This window comes from Euleptes europaea, chromosome 9 (genome assembly GCF_029931775.1).
Source record: "Euleptes europaea isolate rEulEur1 chromosome 9, rEulEur1.hap1, whole genome shotgun sequence".
NCBI lineage: Eukaryota > Metazoa > Chordata > Lepidosauria > Squamata > Sphaerodactylidae > Euleptes > Euleptes europaea.
The window spans coordinates 59,517,889-59,536,331 of record NC_079320.1 but is presented as its reverse complement, the minus strand read 5'-3'; the positions used below and the strand labels follow the sequence as shown (position 1 = coordinate 59,536,331).

Here is an 18,443-nt window from a genome sequence, read left to right as displayed (position 1 = left end):
TCACCAATAGCTCTTCATTAGTTCCTCCCCACTTCACAATCTTTCCACATGCCATTCTCAGTAGGTCCTGCCCTTTGAAAACTGACCTCCAAACAGCAAAATAGTGTGCAGAGTTCCACCCCCAGTCCATTCCAACACATCGACACACCCTCCAATTTTCTAACACTTGAGTAACTCTGGTAATTACATGCTGCTAAATGAACTCATTACAGGCTGTTAAGAGTGTAGCCGTTCAGTGTAAGGAAAAGTGCAAAGAAAGCAAATACCAGAAATTTATTAAGAGATTCCCAATACTAGCCACACAATGAGAGGATGTACAGAGAGCTGGGGAAGGCAATAAAGCCCTGTCCCCTGACCTTTTGAAAGCCCTGCCTTCACATTAGAAATACAGACATTTTTCTGAACCCAAGAAGGCTTTTTTAAAAAGTGAAAGCAGATAGTCAAATCAAAGTATGCACCTGATTTTCCACATGATCAGAAAACTCAATGTCTCTATAATTCTGCTCACTACTGGGAGAGTATCTACAGTGGAATAGCATTCAAAGCCACAAGCAAAACATGGTGTGTTAAGGCAAGTCTACAGATAACTACATATTACAAAAATTAAACCTGAAACTTTGTTTTCCCAAGAGTACTCATTAGAAACTACGCATGTGCTTCAAGTCAGAGGATTGCTCCCATAAATCATGCTGACATCTAAAGGTAACACATGATTCATATGTAACAAACCATATGCATAATGACAAACCCAGAACTGAGTTTGGCCATCCTTGAATTTGAGCACTTCCTTCCCTCCTGCACAGTTAAATAAATACTGTCACAGCAAACCACAGTTTGTTGTTTTGCTCAAAGACAAGCTATTGTTTTCTTGTCTTCTCTCCAAGTTATCATTACAAGTCAGGGTTTAAATCATAGTTTGGGATGCTAGTTTGGAGAGAATAAAACAAAGCACAGTTGATGATTTGGACAAAACAACAAACTATAGTTTGTTATAAAACAGAATTATTTGATTGCTGAACACTCATGAGAGAAGGATATCGGAACACAACAGCTCTTTCTACCATGGTTGGTCATTGTGTGTGAATCCTGTCCTGAATCTACTTTCAAGACACTTATATAAACTCTTCATACATTATGTTATCATAAATGCATTTATGGATGCTAGTTCCTATGACTGTCTATTAATACACCAACAAACAAAACCCATGCTTGGGTCATCCAGATAAAGAACAGGCGATAGCGAAAGAAGTAAGTGAGAACACAGCCAGACCCTATTGACTTCTATTGAACAAAATAAGTAGGCTAGAGTCAAAGCTTGAAGGAGATGACCCTAAGTCTCACTTCAGATATTGGAGCCACCAGCCAGGAAACCTATTTAGCTTCATGCTATAAATGTAACTCAAGTGAATGCTTTTCTTTCCATACAAGTGAGCAACTGCTATTTACCCGTACAAGGGACATCTCTCAGCTGCATTGGAGAAAACGACACAGCGGAAGAATAACCCATCCATCATTTCTGACCAGGTCTCCAACAACAGACAATTCATGGAGGTGTATGAAATATGTCTCTGTAAACAATGCTACCAGTTGCGCACACCATCATCCACAGGTGTCCCTGCAATACCCAAAAACACACTCTATAGAATAACGATGGGCACTTTATTTGCTGACTTATGGCAAGCCAGTAGGGTTTTCAAGGAAAGAGACTAACAGAGGTGGTTTGCCATTGCATTCCTCAGCATAGTGACCTTGGTATTGCTTGGTGGTCTCCCATCCAAGTACTAACCAGGATTAACCCTGCTTAGTTTCTGAGATATGATGAGATCAGGCTAGCCTGGCCATCCAGATCTGGTCTCATTTATTTAAAAGCACATTCACCCTTCCTCAAGATCTGCAAAAATAATGCTGGGTTATAGGTGAGGGGAAAAAAGAAAAGGCTGCTTAGACATCTTAATGGACAGCCATTTGCTCAGTAACCGACACAAAATCTGCTGCTGGCAGCATTCATGGATCTTTGGATTGGGGCCCCTTCCACTTACACACTTTGAGTTATTTTAGAAATATGGGATTTCTACACATACCCCATCACATCATCCTGTTGCATGTGTAGTGGGGCAATCTATTTATTTAAAGATTTTTAAAAAACACATAGGCTGTCATTTGTCGATCTTAGTGCACAAGCAGCCTGCTAAGGCAGCAATCCTATGAACACTTTCCTAGGAGTAAACCCCAGTGAATAAAATAGGACTTCCTTCTAAGTAAATTATACTCTGTGGCAAATTGAGGTTGTTTCATACTGCACTAAAATTCCTCCCAGTAGTAATTACTGATCAGGTTCAGCTCACGAACCCTTTACCACTCCCCAACTATACACACAACAGGACTGCCACAGTTCAATTCTTTCTACTATGCAGTGTTAAATGCTCTAAACATTTCTACTTTATACACAACTAAGCAAAAATTCTCTCCTCTTCCACCCTCCCAACACACTTTTCTTTACAACAAACTCAAAAAGGTACACTAATTCCTAGATTAGAGGCAAAGATAGCTGCAGAAAGATTTCCCCTTTGGGGACTGAACGATTACTCAGATCTTTCACTCAGAGAAAAATGATTGACTTGCCAATTACTGTGTAACCACTCTTCATAGTCTTCATAGTGCTTACAGTTCAATTTTTTTTTACTTTAATATCCTATTAGTGGCTCATACAAATGCTCACCATAGTGGAATTAAAGATGGGTTCTTAAATGAAGAGCATCTTCATTAAGAATGTTTAAGTCTTATCCTTGTATGATTTACGCTACAAAATTACATTATAAGCAAGCAAGAGTGGGTGGAAAATACTAAGAAGAAAAATTAAGTGTACTTATAATTATTTCATATAATTATATGAAAAACATATACACAACACTGACCGCCGAAAGTGCTTGCTTTGGAAAGAAAGCTATCCTGAAGACTGCAACCTTGCAAAAAACAAAGGCACATACACTTTCAAATGGAACATACCCTCAAAAGTCTGTTTGGCCCAAACAAAACTGAACAATTCATTTGTTTAGAACAATTACTCCTCAAGAATGCTCACCTGTGACATCTCAAGACATGTTCTCGCTCTCAGTAATCTAAAGTGATTCTGATAGGTTTTAAAGGAAAAGTGATGTTTTTACTAATCACAGAGTTCACATGTTGCAATACAATACTGCATAATTTCCTTACTAGGGAAACAATAAAATAAACAAGACATTTTGAGCCAACACTCAAGGATGCACAGATACAATCAACCCATTCTGCTGCAATCACTGCCCCCTCCTCCTAGTTAAAGGCACACTCCACCCAAAACACCCTCACCTGACAGGTGCTCATGTCCAAACCAACAGCAAATGACGGGTCCACCTGGGCCTTGGCTCCACAAGGGTCTGCTCTTCCAGGATTGTGTGATTATCCACACCACTCAGCACAGTGCAGCTCCGCCCCCCTCCAATAGCACCCTGTCCAAGGGGGAGCCCAGCAACTTCCCGAGATACCATTCCAGTGCAAAGCCAAAGCGCTGTGACCCGCTCTGAGCCCGGCTCGCTGGGAAGGCTGTGTGAAGAATAAATAAATAAATAAAAGCTTGGCCTTCCTCCCCCAGCAGCTGTTCCGGCCCAATCCCCAAGCACCAAACCCCCTTGTGTGCAGGGCAATAGAGGGGTCTGGGGCTCTCGCCACCCCCACAGGCTGCCGTGCTCAGGTGCAGGAGGCGGCATTCCTAGGGCAGCTCCCAGCCACAGACAAGGGGAAAGGATTTTGGAGAAACGGTTCCCTGCCTACTTGTCAGAACACGGCCACCCTTTTGACTCCTGGCTGAGAAGACAGGGTACCTGTCCCATGCCGTGCAACCTACCTCGTGAGTTGTGGGGCGTCTGGCTGGGTTTTCGTAGGACGGGAAGAGGGGCTTGGCTGCTGTAGGGGAGAGAGATGATTGGTCGCACACTCAGTTGGCATCCAGAGCTGCTTAGGGCCTCATAGGTGTGGCCACAGCAGTGAGGGACACTATGGCCACCTATGGGCTGCACTGCCTTTTTCTTAGCACAACTTTGCGCCTCTGTTAGGGGGCGTTCCCAGGCTGAAAGGCATTAGGGAGCAGGCTAACTTCCACCATGCCCTGCTCTGCCCACAGGGATGCCAGCACAGAGCCCTGCACCTGAGTTGCGCCAGTGCACAGTCACCGCGCAGCATCACCAGCACCTGAGAGCAGTGCAGTGCTGCTGGGGGCCTGCGCCGGCGTAACTGGCCCTTACACCGGCGCATCTCCTTGATATGCTGGCGGAAGGGTTGGTTGGCTCACATGAACACATGAAGCTGCCTTCTACTGAATCAGACCCTTGGTCCATCAAAGTCAGTATTGTCTACTCTGACCGACAGTGGCTCTCCAGGGTCTCAAGCAGAGGTCTTTCACATCACCTTCTTGCCTAGTCCCTTTAACTGGAGATGTTGGGGATTGAACCTGAGATCTTCTGCATGCCAAGCAGAGGCTCTACCACTGAGCCACAGCCCCTCCCCTCAATCAACCTCATAAATACAAGAGCAATAAAATGACATGAAGATATTACCAATCAATTAAAAACAGGCCCCATAAAACAATCATAATACATAAATAATAATTAATAATTTAAATAATTCAAGTAATTCAGATGGTGCCGATTGCAGAAATATGCACTCCAGCAGGGCTCCCTAAGCCCATTCAGCCCCAGCCCCACCCTTACAATTGCACTATTACTTAGCCTCTGCAGAGCGGGAAGTAAGAAAGCCAAGTTTCGCTGATTACTAGAAGCAATTGTTGGTTATCAACACCAGCCAAATCTGTGAAGCCCATACTGAAAGTCCTCTCTGCAAATGTATAATAGACAACTTGCGTATGTTTACTTGGAAGCATACTTCAAAATAATGTTGTGACTTATACTCAAGAAAAGAATAGCATCCATAATGTCCTTTAAATATCAAGGAACTTGGAGGTTTAAAAAAGGGAGAGACGGTCAAAGTATATCTTGTACAATCTGTTTATCAATGTTCTTCTGAAGTGAGACATTTTGCACATATCAATCCATCAAGTCTCCAGAATTAAAACTATCAACATTTTCAAAGTGCAGAGCAATCCAAGAATACAAAACATAGGACGATCTAGAGACCCCCCAGCATATTTGAGTTCCTAAGGTGCAAAAACCAAATATCTGTGCTGCGGAAAAGATACAATCGAACATCAAATCACATGGACAATTTGCTGCCCTTATTGGGCACCTAATAGACACCTAATGAACCCATATTGAGGATAGTGAGGCAGAGGGGATGCCTACAACAAATCAAGGAAATTACACAGTATTTGAACTGCTGACCCGACATCCTAAAGAGAAACTGCCTGACTGGTCAATTATAAATAATTCAACATAATTGGTTTGGAAAATTAAGGAAATACAAAACAAAACATGCTGTTAACAACCTAGGCATAAAAACCTCAATGAACGTTTCAGACAACTAAACAAAAAATCCACAATGTTATATCAGTGTCAGTTCCTGCCTAACTGGGTAACCAAAATCCACAACGTTACCATCTCACCCCACTCGCTGTGTACTGACAACTTCACTCCATGCAAACACATTTACGTTGACTAACAATTTTTAAACAAAGAATGTTTAGCCACTTGCTCCAGTTCACCCATGGAAGCAAAGATGGAAGCATTAATATGTTCAAGCCATGGAGTGAATGAAAAGTAGGGGGAAAGTTTCTTGTCTACAGATGTGAGAAATCTACAGGTGTGATCTGAGAAGACTTCATAGAACTCAAAACCACATGCACCTAACATTATAAACAGAAACTGCTTCAAAGTGTAAAGAAAAGTCCCTAAAGAAATCTTCAGAATGTCTACAATACGGGAAACAGAGGCTGGCATTCACTGTTGGGGGTGGGGGAATGCCCTAAGAAGCATTCCTAATACAACCAATATTTAGAGAGATGATAAAAATCTCTTAAGAAAACAAGAAATTTTTCTAGTGTTACTCCACATTAAAAAGAATCCTTGACATTTAATCATACACAAATCTACTGAGGAAAAAGGAGAAGGGGCATTTTGCTGTGACATCGGTACTGTAGATGACACTAAAACATTGCGAATGCATCATCATATAGAGAAGTTCAGCTGCCAGCCACACTTTCTGATTTAATGGTGGCCCTGCACACCTAGCTATCTTACAGAGTTTTCTATACTGGGCAGGAGAAAGACATTTTGACTGGGGTTGGGTAATGTTTCTCACTTTAATGTGTCAAGTGTGAAAGGTGAAAGACCAAGGAAAGGAGAGCTCCTCACTATTTTTCCTGCGAAACCTGTACCCAATTGTACCTCTCTGTGCGACGCTCCAGAAGAGAGAAGAATTTTTTTTTTCTGACCACAAAAGGCCACTTCTGATTCCAAGGACGAAAAGGTGAACAGTTTTGTGGACTCAAAACTCTGTTTTAAGTAACAACATATATGCAACTTCTTACAACTGCTACAACAATATATAATTTGACACTAGACATAGAAAAGTATAATTAAGCCACGGGAAAATTACACAAGAGTGTGTGGTCTGGATGGAAAGTGAACTGGAGGGGGGGAGGAGAAGAAGAGTTGGTTTTTATATGCCGACTTTCTCTACTACTTAAAGCAGAATCAAACCGGCTGACAATCACCTTTTCTTCCCCTCCCCACAACAGACACCCTGTGAGGTAGGTGGACTGAGAGAGCTCTAAGAGAGTTGTGACTAGCCCAAGGTCACCCAGCTGGCTTCATGTGTAGGAGCGGAGAAACCAAACCGGCTCACTAGATTAGCCTCCGCCGCTCATGCGGAGGAGTGGGGAGCAAAACGAGGTTCTCCAGATTAGAGTCCATCGCTCTAACCACTACACCACGCTGGCTCCAAAACAGACCGCTTACTTTCAAGAAGGATGCCCCGACTTTTTTTCCTTCCCTTCCTCCCATTCATCCAGTCCGGCCCAGCAAGAACAAAAACTTTTCTACTAAGCGATAGGGATCCCAAGTCTACATTGTCAGTGGCAAGATTTGTTTCAGTCCTTATATCCCTCAAACACTAGATATATGCTGCTCAAGATCAATGGATCAAGGAGCTTCTAAGGGATAAAAGGAAAGAACAAAAACTCAGGGTGCTTTCACACATCCTGAACATAATTCACAGTGGGTAGCCGTGTTAGTCTGGCTGCAGTAGTAGAAAAGAGCAAGAGTCCAGTAGCACCTTAAAGACTAACAACAATATTTTCTGGCAGGGTAGGAGCTTTTGTGAGCCATAGCTCACTTCTTCAGATACAGCTAGAATGTGAATCCATCTGTCTTTAATTCACAGTGGGTCGCCGTGTTAGTCTGTCTGCAGTAGTAGAAAAGAGCAAGAGTCCAGCAGCACCTTAAAGACTAACAACAATATTTTCTGGCAGGGTATGAGCTTTCGTGAGCCTGTGACTCACGAAAGCTCATACCTGCCAGAAAATATTTTTGTTCGTCTTTAAGGTGCTGCTGGACTCTTGCCCTTTTCTCCTACTGCAGATCTGAAGAAGTGAGCTGTGGCTCACGAAAGCTCATACCCTGCCAGAGAATATTTTTGTTCGTCTTTAAGGTGCTGCTGGACTCTTGCCCTTTTCTACTACATCCTGAACAATCCACTTTCAATGCACTGTAACGATCGTTTGCAGGTGGGTTTTGCCCTTTCACACAGTGCAATCCAGCCGCGCAGCGTTCAGGATGAGTGAAAGCGACCTGTCTGTGGACTCCCCTCCAGGAGCCCGCTGAGGTTGCCAGGGCCATGTTGGCACGCACGGACCCCACCCCCCACCCCGCCGCGCGCCCGCCCGCCACTCACCCAGGCACTGGATCTGGAAGCCGTCGGGCGGCTGGAGGGCGCGGCGCGCCCATCCCTCGCGCAGCGCCCCCAGGTGCTCCTCCCGGCCTTGGACCAGCAGCACCTGCTCGTCGATCCAGCCCAGGAAGAAGGTCTCGGCCACCGCCGCCGTCACCCGCCGGTTCCAGAAGTGCTGCAGGTTCTCCTGCTTGAAGTCCGCGAAGACCTCGTAGCCCAGGCGGCGCCGCCCCAGCTCGCTCCCCGCCTCGCCCGCCTCGCCCCGCGGCGCCTTGGCGGCCCCGGCCCCGGCCCCGCCGCGGGGGCTCAGCACGATGGCCAAGGAGTGGGGTGCGATCTGCAGGCGCTTCTCCAGCCTGCGGGCCATCGCCAAGCCCGGGCCGGCTCCAGGGCACGCGCAGCCCGGCCCTGCGCGCCAGGCGGCCGCCGCAAGGGACTCCGCTCCGGACGCTCCGCCGGCTCCGCCTGCCGCTGGCTGCACGTGTGCGCCCGGCCGGGCTCCCAGGAGCCGCTCCGCCCCCTGGGTCCTCCCCCCCCCCTCCTCCTCCTCCTCCCGTGGAGTTTCTCCAAACTTCAGGTTACAAAAACCCTGCAAGCCTTTACTGTGCAAATCAATTCTTAATGGGACCGTTTAAAGGATATTCTTTGATGTAATATTCTTTGATTTAATTGAGATATGTTTTGTACTATGGTTATATTAAGGTACTAGATTAGCAAATTTTAAATAAGATACGTATATTTCAATTAAATAATATGGGGATTAATGTTGTTAGCAAAAGTATATACCATTTATTTTTAGATGGAAGAGAGCGAGGGGGAAGTCAGTTTAAGTTTAAACTGCTATTATTAATAGTCTTTTATTACCTTTATTAATTTTTGTAATAGATGTGGATTTATATGTAGGTATATTAAATGGAGAAAAATAATTAAAAAAATTATTTAAAAAACAAACAAAGCCCTACAAGGTTGGAAGAGGCCACAAGGGCCATCCAGTCGCAGGATCCTACACTCAAAGCGCTCCCGACAGAAAATCCTCGTGTGGACGCAACGCAACCGCCTATTTCAGTGGTTCCCAAACTTTTCGGGCCACGGCCCCCTTGGTTCTACAAACTTTGGTTCTACAAACTCAGCCCCAGCACCACCACCCCGACCCTATCCAACAACACAGTTGAAGGGGCCCACCTCTAGCACCCCCCTGCTGCCCCCCTTGCCTCTTAGTGTCCCCCTAGGAAATCCCACCGCCCCCCAGGAGGTGGTACTGCCCACTTTGGGAACCGCTGGTCTTTTTGAAAGCACATGAACAATGGGAGTGCCTTGCCCTCGTGGCTTTGGAAGGTCGGCCGCTCTTCTTGCGCGCGCGGCGAAAAATTGTTCCAAAACGAGCAATAAAAAGCGCCAAGCGGTTTCTTCCGCCCCATAAATGCTGTGTTGAAAGTTTTTGAAAACGTGCTTCCTGAGTTTTCAGCTTTTGAAAGGCGCAGGATACCTGCTGGGGGGGTGGGGAGAGAAAGCTGTCAGAGTCCTTTTACTGGAAAGTTTTTGTTTCGGAATGCCGTTTAGGCACCGAAGGATCGTTTTAAAATTATTTAATATAAGTAGGGTTGCCAGCTTCCAGGTAGTAGCTGGAGATCTGCTATTGCAACTGAGATCAGATCACCTGGAGAAAATGGCTGCTTTGGCAATTGGACTCCATGGCATTGAAGTCCCTCCCCAAACCCTGCCCTCCTCAGGCTCCGCCCAAATACCTCCTGCCAGTGGCCAAGAGGGACCTGTGTGTGTTGTGTGTTAAGTGCCGACAAGTCGCTTCCAACTCATGGCGACCCTACGAATGAAAGTCCTCCAGAATGTCCTATCCTTGACAGCCTTTCTCAGATCTTGCAAATTGAAGGCTGTGGCTTCCTTTATTGAGTCAATCCATCTCTTGTTGGGTCTTCCTCTTTTCCTGCTGCCCTCAACTTTTCCTAGCATGACTGTCTTGTCTTTTCAGAGGGACCTGGCAACCCTAAATATAAGGGTCTGTAAAGTCATAATCAGCCAAAGGAGTATACTAAAAATAAGTTTAGAGCATGTGCTTAACTTTTCTGCTTAAATCAATGGCTCTTTAAATCTTTGGGTTTTTAATATAATTTACATTTTCTTTCTGTCGCTGAGACTGGTTGACCAATGGGTTAGGGTAGGATACAAATTTTACATTTCTAACAAAACACAAAGCAACGGAAAGTTAACATCTGCAAAAATGCAAAGTACAAATCTAACCCCCTTAACCCTTGCAAATAAAAAAGAAAATCTAATTTTAAAGTTTGCTGAAAAGTTTGATTCACAGTTTGCCTAATAGTATAGCATACTTCTAGTGTTCTGCTGTTCCAAAGGTATGTAAAGGCACAACCAACATTGTCACGTGATCATTTCCCCAGTATACAGGACACAATAAAGACTCATCTTGTTTTTGTTTGGGATTGTGTTCTGCAACCAAGGGTACCTATTATGTTTTTATTAAGGTCTGATGTTCATAAGAGATTGTTTAATAAAGACTTACACTGGACAGCTAGTTAAACAGATATCACTTGCTTCAAAGAAAACATATTGTTGGTAACGCAGTATCAGAGTTAACTGTACTCAAACTTTTAAAAATCCCAGATAAAGAATGCTACTAGAAATAAATCACAGCTGAGATGAATGCCTTAAATGGCATCGGGCTACAATTGATAGGGCTCTGGGGATGGTTTGAATGGGAGGGGGTGTCAGCAACCTTTCCGTTATAGTGCAGTAAAATGTTAATTTGCATCAGGTTTTAAAATCCATCTTTCATGAGTCAGACATAGGCTGCAATCCAAAGTATGATATCCAGGGAGTAAGCCCCATTTAATAAAATGAGACATACTTCTGAGTAGACTTGCTTAGTTATGATTGCTCCCATAGTGACACTCTAATGGTTTCGCCTCTGTTTTGTTCATTTTTATAAAAAGTCTATCCCACTTTTCATTGATGCAGATTTCCAAAACAGCTTAAAGAAAACACTAAATAGCATGGCAAAGCCAGTTTTAAAATAACAGAAAAAAAGAAAAATCAGCAATTGTTACATGGGTGACAGTGTTTGGGGAAGCATTTAGGTAGCACATGTTTCTTTGTCATTCTTTCCTACTACAAATAGTAAGAGTGCCTACCATCTCACAACCTTGAGCTCTCTGGATAGTAATCATGTTCCCCATTAATCACAGCGGCAACCATGGAAATTGCAATCATATTTTCAGGTCCAGCTCTATAATAAGGTTACCTGAGGTATTTGCCTCAGGCAGCATATTTTGGGAGATGACAACTTTCTGTTGGGCCCACCACCAGTTTCCTGTAGATAAGAGCCAGATGCATCCTAGCTGTCTGCCATCCCTGTCCAGAAACTGAAGGAAATAACCTTCCTTACTCCCTAGGCCTTCTTTAAAAATAGTGCAGAAATCCCTCGTGACAATCCTCTTCCTAAGAATTGAGCCACCATTTCTGGTTGCCTGTTGCCAGAGCAACCAAAATGGTGGCTGAATGAGAGGAAATGGTCTCACAAGAGTTGAGGAAGTGCTATAGGTTGTGCTGCACTATTCAAAGAGGCCTAGGGTGGACAGTGCCCTGACCTGGATGGCCCAGGCTAGCCTGATCTCGTCAGATCTCCGAAGCTAAGCAGGGTCAGCCCTGGTTAGTATTTGGATGGGAGACCACCGAGGACGACCAGGGTGGCTGTGCAGAGGAAGGCACTGGCAAACCACCTCTGTTAGTCTCTTGCCATGAAAACCCCAAAAAGGGGTCGCCACAAGTCGGCTGCGACTTGACGGCACTTTACACATGCACAGGGTGGGCAGTATGGAGAGTTAACTCTTGTGAGATACTGGTAGCAAAAAACTACCACTACTTATCTTGGAAACTCTGTTCTCTCTATTTTCCTTTTAAAAGATTGGTGTTTTTGGGGGGGGGGGTTGTATACAAAAAAAGAATTTTTTTCTCATTATATAACAGATCCCAATTTACAAATCATCACAAAGTAGTGATCTAGCATGCCATTATTTTGTGAAAATGTGGTTGGCCCTAATAAAAAGGTACTATATGTGTCTTTTTAAAGGCATTCTTATAAAACAACACAGCTACCTCCAAACTTTGTCAACATAAAAGTTGTAATGACTACCGTTGCTTGTTGTAACTAGTCTAGATGAAATTATGCCCGCACATGAGAAGGAAAATGTTAAGGTAAATTCAAAGATAATTATGGATAATTTGTCTAAAGGATTTCTGGCTGGAGATAGTATTTCTCTCACACATAAGTATGTGCATCAGGCTTGAAGGACAAATCTTGCTTGGGTCTAGCTGATGTTACATGGGGCCACATACAGGGCTAGGGTTGCCAAGTTCCCCTGGCACTGGCAGGGGATGGAGGGTAGGCTTGCCAGATCCAGGATGAGAAACTCATGGAGATTTGAGGATGGACCCTGGAGAGGACAGGCACCTCAGTGGGGTACAATGCCACAGAGTCCACCCTCCAAAGCATCCGTTTTCTCCAGGGAACCTGATCTCTGAGTCTGTAATTCTGGGAGATTCCCAAGTCCCACGTGGAGGCTGCCATCCCTACACAGGGCCCAGCTTGAAGGATGGGGAAAATAAGAGGGTGTGGTCCAGATTGCAATTCCATTACCGTGAAATGACTTACTTTGAGGAGTAAAACAGATCCCTCCCCTTTGTGACATGAGATGATATTATAGGATGGCAAGACAAGTTTATACTTGGTCCAGAGATATGATGCTTTGCCCTTAGCCGTACATTGAAAATAACCCACTGTCCACAAATGGACCTGACCAAGCAGAATTTGGCAGGGGGGGGGGGATTGTGGTTATTTCAGTTGACCATAGCCTAAACAAAGTGTAGCCCAGATTCCAAGATTAGTCAATCGAATACTGAAGGGCTTCATTTTCATTTACTCTCATGGGGTCAAGCCATAAAGTTAGCAGGTCACAGAAAGGGAGGGAGAAATTTATTGTGAAATGTAGGATGTACCTGATCTAGGGTTACCAGGTCCTTCTTCACCACTGGTGGGAGGATTTTGGGGTGGAGCCTGAGGAGGGCGGGGTTTGGGGAGGGGAAGGACTTCAATGCCATAGAGTCCAATTGCCAAAGTGGCCATTTTCTCCAGGTGAACTGATCTCTGTCAGCTGGACATCCGTTGTAATAGTGGGAGATCTCCAGCTAGTACCTGGAGGTTAGGAAATCAGTACAGGGGCGACAAAATTGTACAATAACAATTACTGTTAAGTGCAACCAATATTTATCCTATGGTGTCTAAATACAACTATACATATAAACATACAGTGTTATGTACAAGCATACAAAAATAACAAGCACAACCAAACAAGTCCACATGGATGGTGACACAGACACTAACAAAATTCACAAAAATGCAAGGTCTTTGGCAAGGTGCTGCATTCTTCTATAAGTCCCATGCAGGTAAGTGTGCAATTCTAGCAGAAATACCAATTTTAGAGGAGGATGGAGGATACGGCCGTTTCAAATTCTTATGGGTAGTACCTGGAGGTTGGCAACCCTATTACCATCCCCAAGATGGTAATACATCTTTATTTATTTATGTGCTTATGTGTTACAACTGATTTTATTTATTTGTGTGTTTATTTAATAAAATTATGTGCTGCCTTAATAAAATTATGTGTTGCAACAAACAATTACAAATGCATTTAAAAACATTGCTTTTGTTTATTTTCTTCCACCACCCACCACTGAGGGTTTGACATACCTTGTTCTCCTGAAGGAAATGGCAGCTTTGGAAAGCTGTATGGCATCACATCCTAGCTGAGCCCCATTCCTTCTCCCAAGGCCCTACTCTCTCCAGCACAGGGTTGCCAACCTCCAGGTACTAACTGGAGATCTCCTGCTTTTACAACTGATCTCCAGATGATAGAGATCCGTTCACCTGGAGAAAATGGCCGCTTTGACAATTGGACACTATGGCATTGAAGTCCCTCCCCTCCCCAAACCTCTCCCTCCTCAGGCTCCGCCCCAAAAACCTCCCGCCGGTGGTGAAGAGGGACCTGGCAGCCCTACTCCAGCACCACCTCCAAATCTCCATAAATTTCTAAGCTGGAATTCACAACCATAGCCTGAGCTCCTTTTAAATAAGACTGTTATGCCGCTGAGAAAGTCAATGTTTTGAGTTAAATTATTACTGTTGAGCAGATAAGGATTAGACTCCTCATCTGTAAAATTACAAGGATAATTAGCTGGCATTGTGCCATGACATCACTTGAAGATAATGATTCCCCTCCCCACACACACACACACATATTGGATGGCTTCCCAGGACTGCAAATTGTCAGCCAACATATCCCCATTCCCCCTCACACATATTTGTTACTTTTTCACCTGAAATAAAAGTAAACTATTAGAAATATTTCATGCATATTGATTTATTTATTCCTGAAGTGGAAATGATACTAAAGTACATAAATGAAATGAATAAGTTGATTAGGATAAAAGTGTTGGAGGAGTCCAATCTACAGGGCTTCTGCCAGTGCAGCCATTTCAAGGTTGGAGTACAGATCTTTTGTAAGTTTTATTGAAGGAATGGGTACGAAACAAAAGCGGAATTCTTTGCTCTCCAGTGTCTACCTCTTCAGTAGCTCCTGTGCCAGCTCTACCGCCTGACCAGAATCACGAAATAAAAGTTTTAGCAGAAAACAGACTGAAGTTATTCTTGTGCACCAAAACTCCAGAGTAGCTTGCAAAGTCTCAGCGGTTTTTGCAGTTCATTCCAGGTATATACAAAGAAGCTCATGCAAGGCTGAACATTTCTTTGCCTTGTCTGACACTGATTCCTCACTGCATTGTGCACCTGTTCTGAGACATGGAGGGACCACCACATCCCAGTAAAAACACCGTGGCTGTCTGTATCACAGGATCAGCAAAATGCTAGGCAGGGGTTAGCACAGTCCTTTGCGTAATTCTAGATCCCCACACTTCACATAGCCTAAACCCTTCAAGACTGTTAGCAGACAAACCTCCTTATATTTCTAGAATAGGCTTAGAGCCATTAGGAAGCAGCAAGGCCTCAGTTTCCTTCCTGCCATGAGCCATGGTTCTCATCTGGATTAATGTAGAGGTTACAATCTCTTCCATACCCTACAGAAAGCCATAGTTTTCAAGATACGAGAAAAGCATTAAAATCAGTCTGAAAATAAAAGAGGAAATGAAATCAAGAAAATTAAAAATTTGAACATGAGGGCAACTGGAGAACCCGTGTGAGGCATAAGACTGTTGACAGCAGCTATTTTTATAAAAAGTAATAGAATAAACTCAGTGAGAGAAGAAATGGTATAGATAAAAAATTGGCAGAAAGCCAGGAGCAGCTGTAAAAATATGTACATGTACGGTTCTGTAATAAATCTGTTATTCTTTCAAGTGTCATACAACTTCTTTTTTATTTTTTCTACATTAATAAAGGGTCTTCCATATAGTAATTAATACAAACAAAGGTTTAAAAGCAATATTTAAAATCAAAAGAATGTTGTGCTTGTAGTTTTAAGATGGGGTGGAATGTAACAAAAAGTAGGAGCAAAATACACAACGTGTGCATTTTTTCTTCCTGCGGGTCTCCACTTGTGTTTATATAATATCCTTTTAGTAAGAGAAGACTGACACTTCCATTGTACAATTGCCTTGCAGGTGTGGACACGCCCTAAAAAATTCTGCCATCAGAATGACAAGATCAATAAAGGAAAGGGCTACAATGGGGACATAAAATGTATGGAAATACTTTCTAAAATGCCCTCTGCACAATATATTTTTTCCATTTCTCTCTTTACCCATGTATTTTAATTGTATTTTAAGCTATTCGGCACAATGTATAGGCTTATAATTTCTGGAGGCCATCATTTTTCAGTGTTTGCTGACAAGGAGGAATCTCCAATCAACATTAGAAATTTGAAGTTTACTATATTACAGATGTAGTAAAATATGTGAAATCTGTAATATAGTTATTGGAGGATCAGAGTAATTGAGTAAAGAAACAAGAACAGGGTTAAAGGTAGAAGCCACAGAACTTCAGAAGAGGTAGAAGAGAGAAGAGTAGACTGTGCTTCCAAGAATGCCCACACATCAATCAACTATAGGTCACAGAAGGAGCAAAAGAAGGTGCGGGGAAGGTGGGGTGTGTGTGTGGTGCTGAAGTAGATAAACTGAAACTTGGATAAAGGCAGTTCCGCAGAGAATAGGGAAGACACCAGAGAAATTCTTAATGGAGAGAAATTCTTAATGGACATTCTTAAACAAGAGAATGTCTGGGGTCATGCATGGGGATTTCAGACCACAGGCAGAGATCAAAGAAGAATGTTAGGGAGAAGACTGTATCAAGGAGAATTTACCATCAAGGAGAAATTACCAATGTAAAATGTTTAAATCCCAAGAAATAAGGTGGAGGAGTTTTCAGAATGGAAGAAGCATCAAGGTCCATGGGGAAAGCTGAGAGGGAATCAGGGTTCCCTGTATACCACAGGATAAAAAGGTAAAGGTAGTCCCCTGTGCAAGCACCGGGTCATTCCTAACCTATGGGGTGACGTCACATCCTGACGTTTCCTCGGCAGACTTTGTTTACGGGGTGGTTTGCCAGTGCCTTCCCCAGTCATCTTCCCTTTACCCCCAGCAAGCTGGGTACTCATTTGACCGACCTCAGAAGGAAGGAAGGCTGAGTCAACCTTGAGCCGGCTACCTGAAACCAACTTCTGTCGGGATCGAACTCAGGTCGTGAGCAGAGCTTTTGACTGCAGTACTGCAGCTTACCATTCTGCGCCACGGGGCTCCTTATATCATAGGCTAGAGACACACAAAGCAAAGAAAATCAAGTTAGTGCAGAAGTATGTGCTACAAAGACCATGCGGGAGACATATGGCTGCTACAAATACTTTGGTTCAGATGTACGCACGGAGTTCGATGCTGGGAACTAAATTCCCAGGCACACGAGAGGCCAGTTCAGGTTGGGACCGCAGCACGTGAGGAGAAGGGGCTTCAGACCTTTCTCCCCATGCTTTTTTCGGACCCTGAATAGCGCAAGGGAGCCACTGCTTACTTCAGGGGGGACCTACATGTAGCCATCAGTTAATTTCAAATGTTGAGGAACAGTGAGGTGGTTGATGATGAACAGGAAATGGAATGAGCCTAGTGGAAAAGACAAATACCTCCACATCTGTGTTCAGAGTGTGTGGGGAGGTGTTCAGAGTGTGTGGGGAGATGGGTAGAGCTCTCCAAAGAAAAAGGCCGTGTCAGAGAGGAGTACTAGTTTTGGTGTAGGCAAGAAGCAGGAAGGATCCAAAGGAAAAGAGCATGATGGGAGATCATTTATTGGTAGGGTTGCCAGTAGGGTTGCAAACTGCCAGGTAGTAGCAGGAGATCTCTGCCAGGTCCCTCTTCGCCACTGGTGGGAGATTTTGGGGGCGGAGCCTGAGGAGGGCAGGGTTTGGTGAGGGGAGGGACTTCAGTGCCATAGAGTTCAATTGCCAAAGCGGCCTTTTTTTTCCAGGTGATCTGATCTCCACGGCTGGAGATCAGTTGAATTAGCAGGAGATCTCCTGCTACTACCTGGCAGTTGGCAACCCTATTTATTGGTGACATACTTGTGCTTGCAGAGTGAGCAGGAAAAGGGATGAAGAGAGGCAGTAAATTGGGAATAAGATTGGAAGAGAATCTTATGATGCTAGATTCAGGGGGGTAGTCTGTAATAGAAGAACAAGATTTGAGTCCAGTAGTACCTTAAAGACCAACATGATCTTCAGAGTATAAGCATTCAAGAGCTCAAGCTCCCTTTGTCAGATATAAATTGGAATGGAGATCCCTGGAAGTGGTGCTGCAAAGAAGGGAGTCAGGATGCAAAGGTACAATGCTAGAGGCAGCCACCAGTAGGCTAACAGGGGAGGACAGGTTGGAAGCTCCAGGCAGTTAGAAGGGATTCCAAGAACAAGACGGATTTTAACCTGTCAAGGTTATGAGTGTCACAAAGTGCAGTTCTAGCGGAGCATAAGAGCAACTTCTAAAGGATCACCTCACTCTGGAATTGTCTACTCATGTGTCTTGTCATCTCTCATCTTTACCACTGTCTTCTGATATCTCTTTCCTCTTCAGATCAGTTCAGAATAACCTGTGGAAGTGAGACCTACTATGCTAGATCACGATGGGTAGCTGTGTTAGTCTGTCACTAGCAATAGAAAAAGAGCTTTCGTGAGCCACAGGTATCTGAAGAAGTGAGATGTCTCAGGAAAGCTCATACCCTGCCAGAAATTTTGTTAGTCTTTAAGGTGCTACTGGACTCCTACTCTTTTCTACTACTATTTGCTGTTATTTTTAAAACAATCTTCTTCAGATAGCTGGGTCACCCCCTCTACCTTACAGCCTTTAGGCCTCTTGGGCCCCAGGTAACCACCACAGTCTCTTTCTGTGACTGAAAAAGCCCTGGTAGGCTTATGCCTGTTTTATTTCCCTACCAGGGTTTTTTTTTTTTTTTTTTTTTTTGCCCAGGGGAGAAATTTTTGTTTGGGAAA

General features: G+C 43.9%; 1 protein-coding gene across 1 annotated transcript in view; it reads right to left on the bottom strand.

The window, feature by feature from the left end:
* Nucleotides 1-8,242, bottom strand: part of STOX2 (storkhead box 2) — a 144,568-nt gene extending 136,326 nt beyond the window's left edge. Inside the window, exon 1 of the mRNA XM_056855659.1 lies at nucleotides 7,879-8,242. Coding sequence (XP_056711637.1) covers nucleotides 7,879-8,242 — 364 coding nt within the window. The remainder of the gene's footprint in view (nucleotides 1-7,878) is intronic.
* Nucleotides 8,243-18,443: the final 10,201 nt, after the last annotated feature.